General features: G+C 49.9%; 1 protein-coding gene and 2 long non-coding RNA genes across 3 annotated transcripts; 1 reads left to right on the forward strand and 2 right to left on the reverse strand.

Annotated features, from left to right (window-relative positions):
- Positions 1-8: 8 nt before the first annotated feature.
- Positions 9-5,563, reverse strand: CENATAC (centrosomal AT-AC splicing factor). Its single transcript, XM_086861338.1, has 9 exons — positions 2,926-5,563; positions 2,658-2,823; positions 2,520-2,582; positions 2,303-2,367; positions 2,050-2,155; positions 1,619-1,649; positions 1,162-1,245; positions 811-943; positions 9-344 (listed from the first exon to the last, which is right to left on the reverse strand). Exons 1-9 carry the CDS (start codon positions 3,219-3,221, stop codon positions 299-301), a joined length of 990 nt encoding a protein of 329 aa, XP_086717464.1. The 5' UTR covers positions 3,222-5,563; the 3' UTR covers positions 9-298.
- Positions 5,564-6,516: 953 nt separating this feature from the next.
- On the reverse strand, positions 6,517-8,313 carry LOC111939389 (uncharacterized). Its single transcript, XR_015278904.1, has 3 exons — positions 8,225-8,313; positions 6,755-6,770; positions 6,517-6,629 (listed from the first exon to the last, which is right to left on the reverse strand). It is a non-coding gene; the product is annotated as an uncharacterized LOC111939389 (long non-coding RNA).
- A 98-nt stretch (positions 8,314-8,411) lies between these two features.
- LOC147649504 (uncharacterized) lies at positions 8,412-12,819 on the forward strand. Its single transcript, XR_015278889.1, has 2 exons — positions 8,412-8,885; positions 10,240-12,819. It is a non-coding gene; the product is annotated as an uncharacterized LOC147649504 (long non-coding RNA).
- Positions 12,820-19,955: the final 7,136 nt, after the last annotated feature.

A 19,955-nucleotide genomic window follows, 5' to 3' on the forward strand; every position in this document is an offset into this window, starting at 1 on the left:
AACACAGAGGCATTTAAAAAAATAAAGTTTATTTCTCCAAAAATTCTTTCTTTAGCAGGATGTTTCATGTCAGCATAGGCTACTGGCATCACTTGCTATACAAAGTAGGCTTTCTGATAGGGAAGATACGACATCCACAGGAGTCTGTCCTTGCTGGCAGGGCCTGACTTGGTGTGGCTTTAGATGTGATGCTCAGATGGACACTGTGTGACTCTAGAGGACAGTCTGCAACAAAACTGCAGCTACCTACAGTCAGCCTTTCCACAGCAGAGCTGGGTGTCTCGTCTTCTTCATCTGATCACCTTTTTTTCTTCTTTTCCCCTGATTCAGTTCTAAATTGATGCCTGAAAGAGAGCATAGAGGTCAGACTGCAGTAGCCTTTAGACAGAGATAATGAACACTCCCCTTGAAAAAGTAAGTGCTGTGCCTACTGTTCTAGCATGGAAGCTCCCTCAATAGTTTTGTTACCTCAATGAGTGGTAGCTCCAGCTAGCTGACAGAGGTCTGGCACATTAAAAGGCACCAGTGGGACAGTATGTGAGGCTGAAAGGTGAGCCAAGCAAAATGAGACAGATGCCTTTATGTGTGCAGCCTTTACAGTCATGAGCATGCTTCCTTGCAAGCCATGTGTGCGCTGCTCCAGGACAAGAATGATACGCTGCCTGGATTAAGCACTGTGTAGTATAACTGGTACAACAGGATGTCTCATGCTTGCTGCTACCTCAGAGCCTGCTCCATGAATAGCCATGGACAGAAGCCACAGACTCTCCCCCCACCCCCGGCATCCATCTATGCTGCCCTGAAGCTCACCGGGACTGCCACCTTCTGCCATGATTCCATACACGCCCAAAGGAAGGGAGCCAGCTCTCACTTGTCTGAGAGGTATGGTCAAAGTTGGCACCAACACGCTCCACTGGGAGCTTTTTCAGCTTCTGCTTCTCCTCTGAAAAATAAAATATAATTGTATAGTGGTTTGGGTTGGAAGGGAATTTAAAGATCACATTGCTGCAATCCCCTGCACGTACCATGGACGAGGACACTTTCCCTTAGATAGGGTTTCTCAAAAGCCCAAACACTTTGTTCAGCAAAAGTTTTTCAAGTTGCTTTTGGGTTCTTTAGCATGGTAAAATGACTGTAAGGTTAACTAAAAGGTGTGCTTACTGTGTTTGAGAAATTCCTCATAGGAAGGTCCAATTTGTTGTTTGCTTCCATCTTCTTCCTCTGTTAGCCACGGAGGTTTTGCTCCTAGAAGTCACAAGGAATACTTAACTAGCCACTGAAATTATTCTAAACCGTGACAGGAGAAAAGTGTCCCCTCTTTCCCCCGTTTGCTGCTTGCTACCAAGCACCAAGTGACAAAGTGAATGTTCTGAGAAAAATGAGCTGGCTGCGTCAGCTAAGGCCGTGGCAGGTCACACCCCAAATCATACACTCCCCACAGCACCAGCATCAACAGTTTTTACTATGCTGACATGTTTTCTTCTCTAGTATGTCAAATACTGCCAAAAGAGTGACCACCTCCTAGTTATGCTGCAACTGCTTCAAAACTGCTTTATCTCTGTGACATTTGCAAGCCATGAGGTAGCAAGCCAGTGAGTCATGATGCAGGTGCACTTACCTGTGTGGACATTTCCTTTCCCTTCTGTCTCCTGTTAACAGGAACATAAAATGCTTATGAGAATCTTATGTTTAAGAGTATCTCTGAACAGAAGAGCATTGTCTTCATTCCCTTCCAGAATCCAATTCTATTGGAAAAAGGCATAGGAAAGCTCTTCTCTTCTTTAAAAGAGAGTTTGGTTTGGCTTTTTTTTCCCCATTAAAATGTTAAAGAATGTTTTCTTAGTGAAAGTTAAACCTGGATAACTGAAACTGGGTGTCCTACTTTAGGGCAAATTTGGGAGAGTTTAGGGCAAAATTGGGAGAACTTTGCTTGCCCAAATCCACAAAGCTGTTTCTTTCTGTGATGGAGACCACCCCTTGTTCTGCTTTGTGACATGTGCTGTAGGTGACTTGCAGTTGAAGTCACATTTGCTAGCCAGTTACCCCTACCTGGTGGCCAATGAAGGTCAGAACCATGCCTGACTCCATCCAGGATAAATCAGGTCCTGTCTGCATTCCACTCGGGCCAGGCTGTTCTGCAGCACAAGAGCTGTCCCTGAAATAAGAGGCCAGTGCTTTCTGTAGTGCATACAAAAGTTTGAAAATATTTGCAAGATCCTGGTAATGACAGCATCAAACTCTCCATGTGCTGGATGCTTTTAGCAGGGATGCATCAGCCACTGCTAAGGAAAGTGGTGCTCACCATTCAGATCCTGTGGAGGGTCTGCAGACAGAAGGTCCTGCACAAAGTTCTGGCTCTGGTTGAAGCTGAGTGTGATTCAGGAAAAATGAACAATTTTTGTGGCACTGGGCGCAGCCCCCCACCCAGCCGCCCCTAGCCCCTCCCGAGCGCAGCCGGCGCGCAGTGCAGTGCCCGCTCCCCGCCAGGGTGTAGCCAGGGCAGGATACAGCTCACCGACCTGGAGCGCGGCTTGCACCGTCTCTCGCTGCCGGCGCTCGGCCTCCCGGATGTCAGCCGCCATCTGCGGGGAGAGAGCGACCAGGCGGGCTCAGCGGAGGCCGGGCTGATGTCGATGCGGGGAGGTGACCGAGGGTACCTGGAGGATGCGCTCCTCCTCCCGCCGCTGATGTTCGGCCAGCGCCCGCTCTAGAGCCTGCGCGAAGCGCTCGTACTCCTCGGCCGGCACCAGGCACCGCTCCCGCAGCGCCGCCTCCGCCCGGTTCTCCCGCCAGAACCGCGCCGTCTCCCGGCGGTGCTCGGGCCTGCGGGATACCGTGACACCGTCAGCACCGCCCGCACCCGGCCAAGTGCCACAAGAGCCCGGCCTACGGCAGCATCAGCCCGGCCCGTTCCTGCCTACGCACCCGGCCAAGTGCCGCATCAGCCCAGCCTGCAGCAGCGCCAGCCCGCCGCGCCGCCCGTCCCGCCGCACGCCGCGCCCGCAGCACGGGCACCACACGCGCCCGTCGTGCTCCGCTGGGTCGTAGCGCCGCACGGCCGCGGCCCCATCGGCCACGGCCGCCGCTGCCCGCGCCGCCGCCGCCGCCTCCTGCAGCTGGGCCAGCGCTTCCTGCAGCCGCCGGCGATGCCCTGCGCTGTAGAGGTGCCGGCGGCCCGTAAAGGCGCTGCGGCGGCACAGCCCGCAGTAGGGAACGGCCATAGCGCCCGGGCCGCGGGGCGCAGGCGCGGGCCGAGACCCAGCCCCTCCGAGCGGAGCATCCGCGCCCCCAGCGCCGCCTCCCGCGAGCGCGCGCTCGGACGCAGCCCTGCCCGCACGGCCGGGTGTGCGACTGGCTGCTGTCTGTGCCTCTGGCGAGCGGCTCGTATCCGGAGAAGGGCAGCGAAGCTGGTGCAGGGTCTGGAGCGTGTTTCCTGCGAGGAGCGGCTGAGGGAGCTGGGATTATTTAGCCTGGAGAAAAGGAGGCTCAGGGGTTATGGTTTAGGCTGGACATTAGGAAGAATTTATTCAGAAGAAGGGTGATTAGATACTGGCATGGGCTGCCCAGGGAGATGGTGGAGTCCTTTCTTGAGGAAAGACTGGGCATGGCACTTCGTGCCGTGATCTAGTTGACATGGTAGTCTTTGGTCCTAGGTTGGACTCAATCTCAGAGATCTTTCCCAACTTAATTGATTCTGTGACTAGTGTGACTGAGATCATATTAACTACACAGATCTGCCTTGCACGATGCAAAACAGGGAGAAAGGGAGAGAAAGTTGCAACTTTTACTTGGGCCATAACAACTGCTTGGGCAGTGGTGCTGCTGCCTCAATCATTATCCATGTTAAGCTGCAGGTATCATATTGCTGAGCAGTGAGACGCTGAGATGAGGGCTCTGTGGTTAGTGTAGCCTATCTTGTTCGTCTCACTAGGTTGGTTTCATTAGAAGGGTTTCTTGGCTGGTCTGGTGATCTGTCCCTGCTGGTTGCGGGTATCTCTATATGGCATGGTGTCATCTCCTAGACCCAGTGTCCTGGTGACTGTACTGGCTTGGTTTGTGTTGTGAGTAGATGTTTGCAATACATACTCATCCTATTCACCCACTTGCCATTACTTTTCTGCTCATGCAGAGGAGAGATAGGCAATGGGGATGGAAACCAAAATCCAATCTTTGGCTTAGTAACCAGCAGGAACTAGATTTCAGACTCTGCATATGTTGAGGCATTTTTGTAGGAGGATGGAGGTTATGTTTGTAGTGGAGGAGTGCATCAGGGAGTTGTTGCTTGTCTGAACAAGGAGACAGAAAGAGGCTGCTTTTGGCAATTGTAGGTAATGATCGTGCCATAATTTTAGTGCCATGGTGTTGAGAGAATCTCAGCATAAGGGTGAATTCTGTGACCCTTGCATCAGAGGTTAGGCTTCGATTTACTTGGGATTTTTTTCTATATGATAAAAGAAAAGATAAAGGTGCCTTTCCCACAGCAGGTTTGCTCTGCCCGGCATGGGGCCAAATGTTCCTGTACTTTTTGCAGTTGTCATTCTCACCCTTTGTGGTTTTTGAGATGAGATGTTGAAAAATAAGTTACACCAGACCAAGCTTTTCTTGAAAAGAAAACCTTCTTCTCAGAGGATCTAGGATGCTCAATTTTGCCTCTTCAATAGTGTGGTAGTTTCTACTGTATCAAGATTTGCTTAGCTCTTGTTAGGCAATCCACAAGTATCAGTATGATTTTGCTTCTGCTAGAAGTAAAAGACTACAGTCACATGGTTTTTCCACCTTTTGTGACAAAAATCAGTCATGAGCAGAAATTAAATGTCCCTGTTACGATCCTCAGGTACAAGCAGGACCCATTTAGTTGGCTGCTTTCCTCAAAATCTCCATGCATGCTCCAATCAAAGCTCTTTTTCCTTCCTGGGACTGGAGTTTGGTATTTAACTTCGGATGTATTGCAAACAAGCTGGCTATTATAGTTTAATAATTTACCACGTATCAGTTGATCTGTCACACCACAAAGTTGCTTTTCCCTTCCTTCCCGGAGTCAAACCCTCACACAGTAGTGTGTGTATCAGCTGAGGCATGGTAACCCACTGAGCCTATGATTATCTATAATCTTTCACACAGACACTTCACCTACCCACTTTGGTACTTCAGAAATAAACTCAAGAGTGCTAGACTAAATGCAGTTATGTTAATTATCTCAGAACAATGTGAGTATTTTGGGGGGTAGAAGAAGTCCTGCAATAGGTAGACCTTGCTTGCAGATGAAGTCTCTTGACTTGCTTGTTTTTCAGGCAGGCATGGCTTTTGAAAGACGTGGGGCAATGTGTGAGGCACCAGTGTGAATAAAAGACAGAAGAATATTTGGATGATGCACTTATCCACGAGAAGACACAGTTCTCTGTGCTGCTTCCCAGGAGCTGCCCTGAGAAGAGCAGCCTGGCAGTGCTGGAGGAGGATAACTGGAACCTATGGCTTGGCCACCAGAGGCCGTGTGAGCTCTTGTTCTTTGCTGATTCCTGTCTCCTGGCACTTCAGATTAAAACTTGTTTGCAAATCATGAGAAAAAACATTTCAGATTTGAGTCTTCACTGTGAGTGTGCTCAATTGCTTCTCAAGGTCTGACTTTTGTGTCAGGTGTAGGTATATGCCTTCAGCCATGGCTTCATGTGAATGTGCTCTTTGGGGTCTTCTCAGCAAGCCAGAGACGCTGTATTTGCTCCTGTTTTTGAAAAATGTTAGGTGCGAGCTTCTATGAAGATAGGCTAGCTCTATAACTTGGCTGCTGATTCAGAGCTGCTATAGGAGTCTGGCTTGATGACTCTGGCATTCCTCAGCCCCTGAAAGCTTTGAATTTATAAAAAGTGACATCTGCTTGTCTGTGGCAACATGAGAGCATCAAGGGTATCATCTCTTGTTTGGACTTTGCCCAGCCATGGCATTTGTTTGGAAGCAAGCTCAGTAGATTTCTGGGTACCCTCGAGGACGCTGGTCATGCCAAGCAACTGTGGGGTTTATATAATTTTTCCCCCTGTAGCAGAACTGAGATTAATTTCCAATTAAGTAAGTGGTCCTTTATCCCCTCTTCCTTTTTCCCTCCTTCCTTTTTCCCCTCTTCCTAGGACAGGTTGTACAGTAGATGCCTGGCTTATCATCACACCAGGCCACTCCTGTTCTGTTGGCATTGCTTCAATTCCTTGTGCTGCAGTAAATAGCTGATGCTGTGTAATAGAAACAGAGCTCCCAGGATTTGCGTGGGCTGGAGTTAGAAACAATCCTTTCTGTTAAAGACAGGCAGCAGGGAAAGTATGGGCAGGCTCAATGATGGGGAACATGAGACAGAGAGAAGGCTCCGACTGGTGAGAGATGCTTGCTCCACTGGCGCAGGACCCGGGGCTGTGTCGGGATTCACCAGTTACTCCTGCGAATGACTAGCATGTCTTTGATGGTTCCGCTGGTAGATGCTGCTGTCATTGTAGCTGTTCATAGGCCCCTCAGGATGTGAGAACACTGCAGATCTACTTGATGAGCATTGCAGCCTATTTTATTAGCTGTATTCTCTTCTCTCTGAATGGATACACTATTTTTCTGGTGGGGGAAAGGTGGCCTCTTACCCTCCATGTCTTCAAATTCTGTGAAGTTGCAGTAAAAGAGCTGAACTCATATCTGCCCCTCCTCCGTGATTTTAAAAATCACTTCAAAGGTGAGCTAGCAGACGACTGAAGCGACCGGTTCCGCCAGGCTCGTTTCTGCTCACCTTTCCTGCCGCTCCCCTGTGGAACAAAGCACATCATTTCCCTTTGATTTCCTACTTTGAAAGCCATAGGGGACAGAGTCTGAAATGGCCCACAAGTTTTTTAGTGTCTCTTCTCTGGTACCTTCCTGAAGTGCTGAGGGGGTCAGGACAGGACTCCAGGAAGGAGACCTGGCTTGTGCCTGAATTGGCCAATGGGATGCTCCACCCTCCTGGGTGTTGCAACCGGCATCCCCAGGTTTGTGGGTAGGGTGAGGTAACACTGCAGTGACAGGGGGAAGGAGACACAGCGCCTGGGATTCAGTGGCTTTGACTAATGCATGCAGGGGTTCCAGAGTCCAGCCTGGCTGCTCAATGCCAGCAGTACATGCCACCTTCTGCCACAGCTACTGCCCTGGGGACAGAGGGGTCCACCCTGTTCTTCATTTCTTTGCCAAGAAGAGATGGCACATGGCAGAGTGGAGTGCATACTGCCAGGCTTCTGCCAAGCAAGGAGCAGAAAAGCAGTGAATTTGGGTGCCTCAGCCAGTGCACAAGGCACAGGCCACTTGCCCTCTCTGAAAGGGATTGTGTCACAAGTGTGAGGCTGGATGGAGAGGAGAAGAAAGCAGGGCTTGTTTTTGCAATGAGTTTCTTTACTTCCTTCTGTGCCATCAGGACTGGAGAGGTTTGCAAATCTTTAACACATAGGGCTGTCATTTGCAAGTAGGCAGTGATGCAGCCCATCTCTGGCCTGGTGCAGACTGTGTAGTACTGAGTCTTCGCCCCCATCTCAGTGTCTCAGAGCTCTCTTAGCAAAATACAAACAGAGCTTGTCTCTGCTCAGCTTACAAGATGATAGGATCTCGCCTTGCAGCACTGCAGCTGCACAGCACATGCATGGTATTTAGTGCAGGTGCTGCAGGACTTGGCAGCGATGTTCAGAAACCATGGTATGCTGACTCAGTGAAAGGAGCAGGAAGATAATAAAGCAATAGGAATTGGTCATGTTGAAGGAAGTACCAGATGACAGTCTTGAGTAAAGGTTAATTAATCTGACCTCTGTTATTCTGGTGAAGCTCTCCAGGCTTTATAGTCACTTTCATATGTATTGTGAAGCTGCAAAATCAAGAGTAAACTCCCTTTGCTTGCTGGTTCAGTGCCAGGCTGGATGATTTTGTGGCACTGTGAAAAATGCAAATATATTTGTGTGTGTGTTTTCGTGTGTTTCCCTCTCAGACCCCAGGTGCAAGAATTGATGCTGGAATCGTACTCAGCTTCTTACAACAGGATGACCCACATCTCAGGGCTTAAACCTCTGTGTAAGACCATTCTCTGTGATTCAACCCTATTCATCATGCTAGCTGAGAGTCACTGAGATTAGGAGGATCATATCAGTGAAGGTTTAGTCTGATAAAAACCATTCTCTTAACACTGCTGCTTGAAACAGGGATATTGTATCTTTAAGGCACCCCCTTCTCATTCCCCTAATACCTCTAGGCCTCTGAATGATTCTAGAGGAAAGGATCAGTGCAGGAGTTTAAGGCATCTTTCCCTGCCCTGCTGCACTGCTCACTTGCTGCTCTGAAGGCTGTGCTTTGCTGTTTCTATGGAAACCATTAGTTGCTAAGCAACTGGAGCATCATCTGTGGTGAGCCCTCGCATCTAATTATCCCATCACAGTGGCTGAGAGGGGCTTGGGGGGGGGGGCGGGGATTAACTCCTCTGCCATGGCAGATCCATTGACAGCACTTTAGTCACATTTAAAGGGACATTGTCTCCCTTCTGCCACACTTATGAGGAGGAATACGGCTTTCTGCAAGAGACACACTATCTGTACTCATGGCATGCTTGGAGCTTCCAAGCCCTTGCACGGAGCTCTGCAGGGAGCTCTTCTTTCTGCTCAAGTTATGCATGATGCACTTAGCTATACATTTGGATTGTGCAGTCTTTACCTTGTGGACTGTATCTGGGCCATACTTACAGTTGTTCATATATTCTTTTTGTGTTGCGGTCACCTCAGAGCTGTCCTTACTGTCTGTCCCCAGAGCTGGATGTCATGTCTGCTCTGTCAGGTATTGCTAATTGTTCAGAACTCAGCAATGGAAGAGGTGGGCAGCTCTCTGTCTTCTGTCTGCCTGCAAACATTGCATAGGTTGGTATTCACTTCCATATTACCTTACGGATTGCTTCTGGGAGGGATAGAGATTGTCATCAAGAAGCACTGAAAGCTTGAGGGGTGAAGTAACAACTACAGAAAATCTCATTTTCCAGATCTCTGTAAGTGGACAAAGCCACCAGCAGCCTGGTGAATTTTGCACATTCGGATAAAATAGCCAGTCTGAGAGCTGGTTCTGATTCTGAGTTTGCAAACACAAGCTGATGTAGTGTAGGACTCAGTCTCCCCACTGTGACAGTTTGCATCTGAGTGAGGTTCCCATATTTGTGAGAAGAGTGGTAGTGGTTTGAGTTACCTTCAGACAAATGCCTAAGTTTAGTGAAAACCTGACTGCACCAGGTCCATTCTTGGGTGCATTGTATCCACTTCTTGCCTGCTCCCATCAAGATGGATAGGGATTCCTCCTCAGTTTTCACTTTCTGCCAGAAAATGGATGCTTTGTGATTTACTAAGGTGATTGCTTTTCTAGTGGCTGAATCAATGAGAACTGGGAGGTCTATTAGAAAGTTTTTCTGTTTTTTTACTGCCTAGATCTATGAGCCAGCTGAGAGTTACTGCAAAACTCCTTAGCAGCGTTTGCTGTGCTTTGTATGGACAGGGAGGATATAGCTTCAGCAGGAGGGTGGTCCATTCTTACTTTTGAAAACAAGGAAATCCCTCATACCCCACTAAACTGACTTGTTTTCTGTGTCTATCTTTGAATTGTAGTGTCTTTCACTGCAGCCAAAGCCTTCAGGCACTATCTAGCCCTGGCAATGTGTTGTGCCAACATGTTAGCACTGCTTCTACCCCTCCCTACTGGCACAGGACCAGAGCATGTGGCTCTGCAAGGACTAAGTGACCCAGGGCTAGGTGGGATAGGGTAACTTGGGAAGATGGAGCAGGTGCCCCCGTGCCTTGCTCTCAGAGTAGACAGATGATGGTGATTATTATTAAGAGCTCTTATAATGATCTCAGGGGGGGCAAGTGGAGGATAGAGACATATTTTGTCATGGCAATGGGAAATGTAATTAGAGTCCACATGTTAATTAAGAGCTGAAGGGGAGAAATAGATAGATTTCTTCCTGAAGTCACATTGGCAGTTGGGCACTCTGCATAATGCTAATCAACAAGGAAGACGGGCTTTGGAGGAGAGGCATGCAAGAGGGAAGTTTGTGCAGAGGCTCCCATGGCTTTGAATAGAGCACAAAGTGTCAAGGAAAGTTCCCAAGGCTGGGAAAAAGAAGAATAGTATCCACAACACATTTGGTTTCTTGGTGTAAACTGGCAGTGTCAAGAACAGGTAGTCCAGGTCTGATCACCCATGTGTGTTTCTCTCTGGCCTGCCTAGGCACTCCCTCAGACAAGAACTGGATGTGAGAGCGTTCTTGAACTCCTGCTGCCCCATCAGTAGTGGGCATTCTAGCCAAGAACAAATCTAGTGCAGCTCCTGGGACAGCAAGTGAGGATATCCCACTGCTCCGTGCAGATCAGGGCAGCTGAAACCTACTCACCTGCCCTTCTGGAAACATGTGAGATGGCTAATGAGGTGCAGATCCCTGGTGGTTTTGCATGCTTTAATATGGAATTTTATGCTTGCTTTTCTCTTACTGGTCAGAAACCTATGAAATTACAGCTCTGCTTCTCTGAACAGGGCAGGTATGGTGGGAGGACCTCCCATGTTTGGGTCTTGCCACATGGGAGAGGACTGCAGAAATGCATATGGAAATAAGTTCCCTCTTTGTGGCTTGGCACTGATGTATTTAACAGGGGGATCCTCTGCTCCTTCAACTGTCCCAGAACCCTATTACCACAGTCTGTGGAAAGGGGCTGACTGCTACACATGCCTTGTGGGAAGCCCAGGCACTGTACAGGAGGTGGGGTGGGAATGAGTAGAGGGGCTGTGAGTGTAGGTGAGTGTGATGCACCTGCTTACAAGAGGATACTGCAGAATTTGGATGCACCTGTGAGGAAAAAAGGTAGTGGTCTGTGTGTGTATGATGCTATTTAAGAGCGAAGAGAATAATTCTGCTTTTCTGCAGAAGTGAGAAGAAGGTTGTCTGCACACAGAACTTAAATGTTCAAAATGTAATTTGCAATGTGCTGGGGACTCACAAGGGTCAGGAGGAGCAAGTATGCAAGCCTCTAACTCATACATGTCCTAGAGTCAGGAAGGAGTAATCTAAAAGCATCTTAATGAGGGAGGCAGCACTCGCAAGAATGCTGCAGCCCAGCTCCTGCTGCCTAGCTTTGCTACCAGTGTGGATATTTCCCTGCAAAGACCAAAAGGCCTCGTGCTGTCAGATTATGCCTGAGGACTTGTGCACAACACTGATGCCATCCAAAGTTAGGTGGAGCGCTCCCTTTGCACCCATGGGTTTGTTGGTCAAGAGCAGCAGCACCCCTCTATTCAAGCAGAGCATGGCATCAGGCAGAATCAGGGCAAAATTTGACAAAGTGCTAAGCATGATGAATTTGATTAGTAAAATTGCCCATACCTCTGCTAGTGGATGAACACCCTGCTGGAGCAGCACATGTAAATACATAGTGTCATTGCACAGTAGCTGGGACAAAGAAATCAAAGTGAGGCAAGGAAATCTGGAAGATAGAAGGTCGCTGTTGAAGTTGGAGTTTGGACAGAACACTGAGTTGAGCAGTGAGACTCCTGGAAAATGTTGAGGGTTTTGTAATTGCTTGTTTGAGAATGGTGCTTGAAGTATTGCAGTTCCTTCCAGGTGGCTGGCTGGGTGGAATGTTTCCCAGCTATCGGATGGCCAGCAGTGTTTGTAGTTTGCTCCCTGATCTAGAAGTAAAACTGGGGAATGTCTCACTCTGTCTGCTGGGCTATACTGCATCCTTGTTCTTCCTTTTCACTCTTGTGCCCTCTCTTTTGTTTTTCATTTCCTCTTGGCATCTTGGGGCTTAAAGCATTTCCAAGAAGAATTGACGTTAGGACAGCAGCCGCTGAGGAAGCTTGCCAAATGCTCTACATTGGCTGACAGCTCTTCTCAAAACCAGATGGTTACTAATTAAAGGGAGTCAAGTGGGAAGGCTGCCTTGGCCTTTCTGTTTCTTTTTCCTTCCTTTGACTAACAGAGTTTGTGACCTTGGAGGAAGATTGTATTCCTGTCTGTAGTGGGAAGTCCTCTCCTAGTGCTTGTAATCTGTGGTGATCCCAGTGCTCTCTGCTGGGTGCAGGATCTTTCTGAGGAAGCAGGCTGTCTGTGTGCTCTAAGCACAAGGTAGCTGCCATGGGTGGTAGGAGAGAAATGCAGTTGTAAAAAGAAAACACAAACAGGGAGAGGAAAGTTAAATATTGGGAAGAGCTCTTCTTGGAGATCTTCTATGGGACTTTTACTTGAAGCCTTATATTGTCAATAGAAGAAAGACTGGTATCCTCCTCAGGGAACTTCTTGTTCCTCAGCCTGATGCACCTTTCACACAGAGGAGTCCTTTACGTGGCCAATCTTAGGCCATCTATGTGCATGTGGGCTGCTCCGTGTGGCTTTTCTCCATGGAACTGGGAACTAAATGGCTAGGAAGATGAAGGGCAAGCACATGCTTCTTTTATTTTCAAGAACATTTGGTGTCTAGAGCCAATCTTAACAGATGCACTGTCAACGCTTAACGATTCTACCTTGTGTGGAAAAACTGGGTATGAAGAAAACTGCACTGGCAGTAACAAACACCTCCCACTCCAATTCATGTCCAAGAAAAGTGTAGCAGTTTTGATTATATTCCAGAGCCGTAGTCCTCCACAGGTTCCCTTGCTGAAATCTTGCTCCTCCCCTCTGCCACTGTCCTTTTCTCCTTCAAATGCAACCTCTTGTTCAATTTAAGTAAATGTGCTGTACTGGAAAACATCATGGCACAATTACTTAAGGAGCAAAGAAGTGAACAAATGACAATTCATTAAAATATGTCATTGTAATTGTTTGCAGCGTTCTGTGCATGCTCTTAATCTGTGAGGCCCAAAGCACAAATTTTCTGAACAAAAAAAAGACAGCAAGAAGGTGACAGTTGAGAGCCTAGAGCAGCATCTCCTGCCTGCCTCACAACCACACAGCAGTCACTGCACCAGTTTTCCCACAAAAACAGGCAGGAAGCCTTTCAGTGTGTTGATTTAACACAGCCTGTTTTTTTGGGAGGGGAACCACAGGGGTGGTTTCTATGAGAAGCTGCTAGAAGCTTCCACCATATGTGACAAAGCCAATCTCAGATGGCTCGGGAACAATCTTTCCAGCCTGAGAAAGGACTTCAGCATTTGGGATACTCTCTAGACCCATCTCTCCTGCACTGCTTAGGCTGCTTGCTGCAAACTATCTGCCAGTGCTTTTCAGCCTGGAAAGGGTTAAATCGAAAAAGTACCTCCCGGGGTTTTGCTACTTCTTTTCATCTCTGTTTTATTTCCTCAAAGACAGAGATCAGCTGTCTGGATCTGGCTTGACCTCACAGCAAAGCCCATGGCCATACTCTGCAGCACAGATTGCCTGTCTGCAGAGGGACACACGGATTTGCTGTGCTGGACCCTTTTGGAGGTGAGCATGAATATTTCATGACAGGGAGAGGATGCTTCAGCAGCATGATGCAAATGTGGATTTGCATTGTGCTGTAAGGGACAAAGGAGAACAGACCTCAGGTCAGCATCTCCAGCTCTCAGGAGGTACACTGAGGAGAGAAGGCTCCCGGGGGTAAAGGCTGGACCCAGGAGTAAAGGCCCACCCACCTTTTTTCTGCAAGGCCAGTGGTACAATGAGCCACAGGTAGTGCCAGCAGCTCCTGCACACACCTGCCATTCTTTACCTGGATGCAATATCCCAGCAGGGAAAACTGCAGCTTGGCTTGACCTGGTGGAGGATAGCAGGGCAGCCCTACCGGTCCCCAGGACATTCCCAGTACCTAAGACTCTGTCAGAATGCTGCACCAGCTCCAAAATGTGAGAAGTAACCAAATGGTCATTATTAACTGGAGCTCAGGTTTCTAAAGAGGCACAATATCCAACTGGAACCAGAAAAGACATCTCATGGGGGACCGTACTGCATTTGGTACAAACTATGTAATAGATGCTTTGTAGGCACTCAATACAACTTCCTCCATTCAAAAGGAGAGTGAGGTTTGAGATTTTGTATGAGTTGCACAATGTGTAGAGTGGGTCCTGTCTGAGAGTCTCTGAAAGTATGGAGTTCATGCAAAGAGCAGAAAGAAAATGGACTGAACAGTACAACACAGGACTGCATACAGAAGGGATTAGTTCATCTCAAATTCTTGAGCATGATTTAGCAGCAGTATGATCAGGGGTCTGCTACTGAAGTGTATTACCATCTGTGGTCTTGTGTGGAAGGAACAATCAGGCATCCTGGTTCAAGTCCCCCAAAATCCAACAAGGCAGCAGTGATGCAAATGGGTGGATGGTGATCTTGCTACCTGTGGCCAGACACACAGCCGTCCTGCTGCTCTGGCATTGCTTCCCACCAAAGACATCACTTGGCTCTTAGTGTCCATGACTCAGAGAGGGCAGTTGTAAAGTGTGTTAAGGTACCTGTTACATAGGTATTCAAGAAGGGTCATCTATGCAGGAAAGAAACATCTAGCTGTCTAAGTGATGTAGTCTTAAGCTGCACGAGGGGATGTTTAGGTTGGACGTTAGGAAGAATTTCTTCAGAGAAAGGACGATTAGACTTTAAAGGGTGAATGGACTGCCTAGGGAGGTGGTGGAGTCACCATCCCTGAAGGTGTTTAAGAAAAGACAAGACATGGCACTTAGTGCCATGGTCAAGTTGACATAGTGGTGTTTGGACTAGGTTGGACTCAGTGATCTCAGGTCTTTTCCAACCCAGCTGATTCTGTGATTGAAGGGCCAGCTGTGTGCTGCTGCTGCTAGTGGGGATTGGAGGGTTTGTTTAGCTCCTCATATTCTAGTGCAGAGACAAAGATAATATTGCATCCTGTAGAAATCCATTTCCTTGCTTCTACACCCGGGTGTTAAAGCCCCATTTGGCATTTGTTGCCACTGCCATGGTTTCTCCTTTTGATGTTAATTGAAACATCCCCTTCTGCTGTGCACACGCTGCCCTTCTGTCATGCACAGCCTCCGAGATGGCTGCATCTCCTTTATATCATCAGAGGCAGAAATGGGAAAAATAAAAGAAAGCAATGTTTTTTCTAGTGTCCCAGCTCTAGTGCTGCCTCTCGGCATCAGGAGTATAGAAGGACGAGCTGGCTGCGGCGAGAGCCGCCCCGCAGAGACCCGTGGAAGGGCCGGGACGTGTCCGCCCTGCCCCGCCCGCCGGGGGAGCCCGCGGCAGCGGCGGTGCCTCTCGCGCCCGCCAGGCGGCGCCACTGGGCCCCGGCCGCGTGTCCCGGGAGGGTCCCGGGGAGGGGGCGGGAAGCGGGCGGCGCGCCCAAAGCAGCCTCCTTCCCTGGCGGGGAGCCCTTCTTGTATCCTCCCTGTGCCCTCTCCATCCCTGTGCACACGCAGCGAGGGATGCACGAATGCCCTTCTGTGTAAGGGCGGCAGGTACTAGCGCGAATGTTCAATGACCCTGACACTGGACAGGAGGAGCTTGGGGAGAGGCAACCAGTCTTCAGGACCGAGCTCACCGTGCTGGGCACTGTGGCAAGGGCAGGCAGGGGTTTGTGAGTTCCTCTCAGTCTGCAGGGCTGCATGCAAACGGCAGGTTGTCAGAGAACGTGGACATAGCTGGAGTACAAGAGGACACTGAACAGAAATGCAAGTAATAAGTAGCTGCACAAAGGTGGGGTGGTCTTGACAAGAAGGACCTTTTTCTTGTCCCAAATTCTGTATAGTCCTTATAGCGTTTGGACAAGGTGCTCAGCACTTTTGGCCTGGGAGTACCATCAGACCTGTGTAAATGTACACATGTTTTGGGAGACAGAGGTACAGGTGAAACAGGACCAGGTGAAAAACCTAGAAAACACACAGGTAGAGCCTGTGGCTTCACTCAGATGGTCATCCTTGCCGGAACAAGCAGGGCTCATGGGCCTAGCCTGGCAACTAAGTGTTGATGCAGGTGAATGGGGCTGTGTTAGGCCTTTGTGCCAGGGAATACACCCTGTTTCCCTGAAAAACAGGTCTGCCCCTGAGATGTTGTGGGAGAGGTTCTTCCCCAAGCTAGAGATTTGTGTGGTTGAGGCATTGCACACAACGATGTCTCACAGGACCGTCTTTGGAACACAGACTGTATGTGGGAATAATTGGGCTCTCAAGTGGTAGTCCAGAGCTATCATCAAAACAAGTCCTTGTCATGCTGGCAGATGGCACAAGGCAGCAGCTTGCTAACTTTTCCTGTTATGACCCAGTTTACAGAGCAGTCATTTCAAGTGACCCCAAATACTAATAGAGACATTACATAGAATTGGATTTCTGACAGGCCTGTGACCTTTCTGAAAACTCTCCTGATCTCTGTTCTGCAACTCGTTGGCACAGGCTTGCACGTTTGCAGTGACCAGGCTTCCAGGCATCCTCTGGAGATAAAAGCACTGAGTAAATAAATCAAAGGGAGGGATTGCTCTGTTTCTAGTTCAGCTTTATTGTAAGACCGTAGTAGCAGTGACAGCAAAAGTAGTTCTTGCACCTTCCTTGACTATCTCGTTATTCCATGCACACCACAGATTGCTTGTAGGGCTGGCGCCCATGTGCCGTGCTCTGTTCCTGCTGCTTGTGGTTGCACATGCTCGTGCGTGCCTGCAGAACGTGTGTCTGCCCCGGCACGGTTGCCAACACCCATCCTGGACACATCTGCATGATCATCTGCCCGTCTGCGGAGTGCGTTTGCCTGCGCACGCCAGCACGGTGTGTGCCCGGGGGTCCCGCCGTGCCAGGCAGGGACCGGGGCGGCGCAGAGCCCCAGTCAGCGGCCGCGGAGCTCCGGGAGCCGCCGGCCTGTTCCAGCAGGATCCAGCGGGATCCCGCGCTGCCCGTGCGGAGGCTGCTTCTGCCTCTGTGGCCGGCCGGGATGCCCTCGGGTGGGAGATCCCGCCGGCAGCGGAATGCCCCGCATCCCTGCCGAGCCCCCGGCTGCCCCCGGCCTCCCGCCTGGTTTTTGAGCGAGGGCTCTGCGTGCTTTGTGCCGCCGAGCGCCGCGGCCGCGGAGCCAGTCCCGCCGCTCAGGATTTCCAGAGCCGCGCTCGGCGGAAGGCGCCGTATCAGGATAAGAGTCCCCGCCGCCGCCACCCGCCCGCTCCCGCCCGTCCGACCCCGGGGGCGGTGGGAGGCGCTGCCTCCCCCGATGGCTGCTTTTATCGCGCTGGTGGCCTCGCCAAACGCTTTAACCCTTCGCGCCCCCTCTGCAGGCGCCGGCAGCGGGTGCGGTGCCCGACCCCGCAGACTGCCCGGGGGTCAGAGCTCCGGCTCTCCTGGCCCTAGCGGTTGGCAGGGGCAGAAGTTCCCTCGCACCTCCGGCGCCAGTAAACCTCAGCCTTTTCTCTGTTTGCTGCTTTGCAGGGCCTGCCCTGGACAGCAGCAGTGTCCCAAGACGAGGAACAGCCACGCAGGGCCCCACGTAGAGCAGTCCAAATACACTAGAGCAGATAGCAAAGGCCATCTGAGGCTAGGCAGCTGTGGTAGGAGTGAAGCTCATACTCCATGCCAGGATTCCAGCATCAGGACTATGTGGACCTGAGATGATTTCCCTAGGGTTGCAGTGAGCATCTAAGGTGTTTCAAGGATAAGGCTGGCATTCAGGATGTAGAGGAGTAACAAGAAGGGAAGAAGGCTTGAAGAGCTGCATTCTGCCTGCACCCATACAGGCATTGGGAATGAATCAGGCATCAGAGCAATAGCAAGGCATCGAGGATGCTGAGTCTTGGTGTCACTGTGATCCTGGATCCATGTCAGGAGTTTGTCTTTGCTAGATGATGGTCTGTCAGCCATGCTGTAGCTGCAGCAGAGTATTTTCATCTGAAAAGAGGATGTCTCCGTTTGATTAAATTCTCCCTCAGTACCTCAGCGCAGGCTGTGCTTTGCCTTTAGGACTGCAGCAAAGGAAAATACCAGCATATGGAGGGGGCCAGTGCTCAGCTCTAGCGTAAGGATGCTGAACAGGAGACTCTGGCTTGGCTGCATTGTTTCAGTGCTGTCTTTGAGCTTCCAAGTTTCTTTCAACTGCAGTGGCCAAACAGTCTTCGTCTGCTGAAGATGTGATAGTTAATAAGGAAAGGTAATCCTGTTTAAAAGAAGAAACCAAACTGGGCACGTGTGATTCTGTCCAGGTCCATCTAGACAATGGCACAGGCTGCCTAGGCAGCTGCAGAGGTAGCAAAGGTAGTGCAGGCTTCTTGCAGTGGCCTGCTGCTGGTGGCTGCCCTGCTGAAACTCCAGTGAGCATGAAATGAGGGAACCCATTCTTCCCCAGCTAACTGCAGGGTTGGGTGCAGACCTGGGGCGTCTCCTAGGCTGGCTTTTCTTCCTTTTCCCTGAGAAATGGCTTTGTAGTACCACCAAAACAGAAGTTGGATTGGACTTTGCAATGCAGTCCAAGGGAGATCACAAGGGAGGCACATCTGGGACTTTTGAAACTATGGGGTAGAAACTGTACTAGTTTCTGAGCAGAGGAAAAGGACACTGGCCAGGAGTCTGCATAGGGATGGACAGGACTGAGAGCAGCATGGGAAGAGATGAAGATACGTTTTTAGGCTGAGTCTACCTCAGCAGTAGCAATGTAGCCTCTTCCATCTTCTTGCTGGACCACTGCCTTTCTGTGGGACAATATAGGATGAATCTGTGTGCCAGGTCTGTGGGTTTAATGCTAGACTTCCACCAGGTCCCTTCTCCATAGCTACATGGATCAGCAAAACAGAGAGCTGCTCCCAAAATAGGCATTTCACAGCCCCAGACTCATTTCCTTCAGCACAATTTGTCTGGACTCTTCTATCTCTGCTGGGGCCTCTGCTGGGAATCTGCTGGAGTGATCCACTGGGGAAATGCTTTGCAAAGAGGCATCCCCAGCTAAATGTGAGTCTCGATTAATTCCAGCACAGTTACTTGCACCTAATTAATCATATTCATAAGTATTATGAGCACCTTCCCCACAGCAGTCTTGTGAAGGTCTGCGCTTAGGGCTGGTGTTCTGGAGAGTCAGTGGGAATGAACAAGTCCCAGAGCCTTGGACATAGCTTAGGACCAGCTTCTGTCTACTCCACACATCCTTGTTGGCAAAACATGAGATGACAAGGCCAGTCCTTGGGATCCTGTAGCCCTGTATTCTCTGCATCCCACAGAGGTGTAGGATGTGTCAGGAGTTTCTGGGTAGTCAGTCCCAATTCTTCTCAGGGAAGGGTGGAGGCACTGTCATGGATGGTTCCCTCTTGGTCCCTAACTAGTTTGGGAGACTTTTCTGTTTTGTATGTTGTATGTAAGTTTCGTGGTCCAAAGACAGGAAAACCCCATGCAAGGGAGGAACAGGTAACAGCCAAGTCTGGGCATCTTGGCTGAGGCTTGCAAAGGTGCTGCTGTACCAGGCAGCTCCTGGGATGAGCTGCTGCCATGGTGGAGGTGGCTTTGGCAGAGACAGGCTTTGAGGAGCTTCAAGAAATCTGCTTCACCATCTCCTCCCCTATTTTGTCTCTCCTAGCATAGGCATAATTATAGAGGAGGAAAGGGGAGACTGGGAGTCATCATCAAGTGCAGGGAGGGTAGCTAGCCTGGCAGATCTTAGTTAAAAGTAGAAGCTCTGAAACCAGCAGGCTCTGATGAACCAGCAGTGGCTGATCCTCTTGCTGACCTTTCCCAGTCTTACTTTGCCACTTTCATGTGCACAGGCTGGGAGAGATGTGAAGGGCTGTGATGTAGAAAGCCCAGAAAGTTGCAGGGAATGAACGGGAAGAGAGAGGTAGCCAGAGGACCCAGAAGACAGGTGGTTCCATGTGTCCCCTACGCACCACATCTGCCTGTCTGCCTCTGGCACTGGGCTGTCATGCCAAAGAGTGGCGGGTGGGCACCGTTTTTAACCCACTGTGCCTGTGCATGCTGCCTGCAGGGACATGAGCCCAGTGCTGCTACTGGGAGGGAAGGAAGTGTGAAAATATGTCACTGCTTGCTGATGAGAC

The sequence above is a fragment of the Cyanistes caeruleus genome, chromosome 23 (assembly GCF_971803275.1).
Source record: "Cyanistes caeruleus chromosome 23, bCyaCae1.hap1.1, whole genome shotgun sequence".
Classification (NCBI taxonomy): Eukaryota; Metazoa; Chordata; class Aves; order Passeriformes; family Paridae; genus Cyanistes; species Cyanistes caeruleus.

Coding starts and splice junctions, on each gene's coding strand:
- CENATAC (XM_086861338.1), bottom strand. CDS start 3,221: ATGGCCGTTCCCTACTGCGGGCTGTGCCGCCGCAGCGCCTTTACGGGC. Junction 2,824..2,925: donor CTGATGCGGCACTTGGCCGG/GTGCGTAGGCAG, acceptor GGTATCCCGCAG/GCCCGAGCACCGCCGGGAGA. Junction 2,583..2,657: donor AGGAGGAGCGCATCCTCCAG/GTACCCTCGGTC, acceptor CTCTCCCCGCAG/ATGGCGGCTGACATCCGGGA.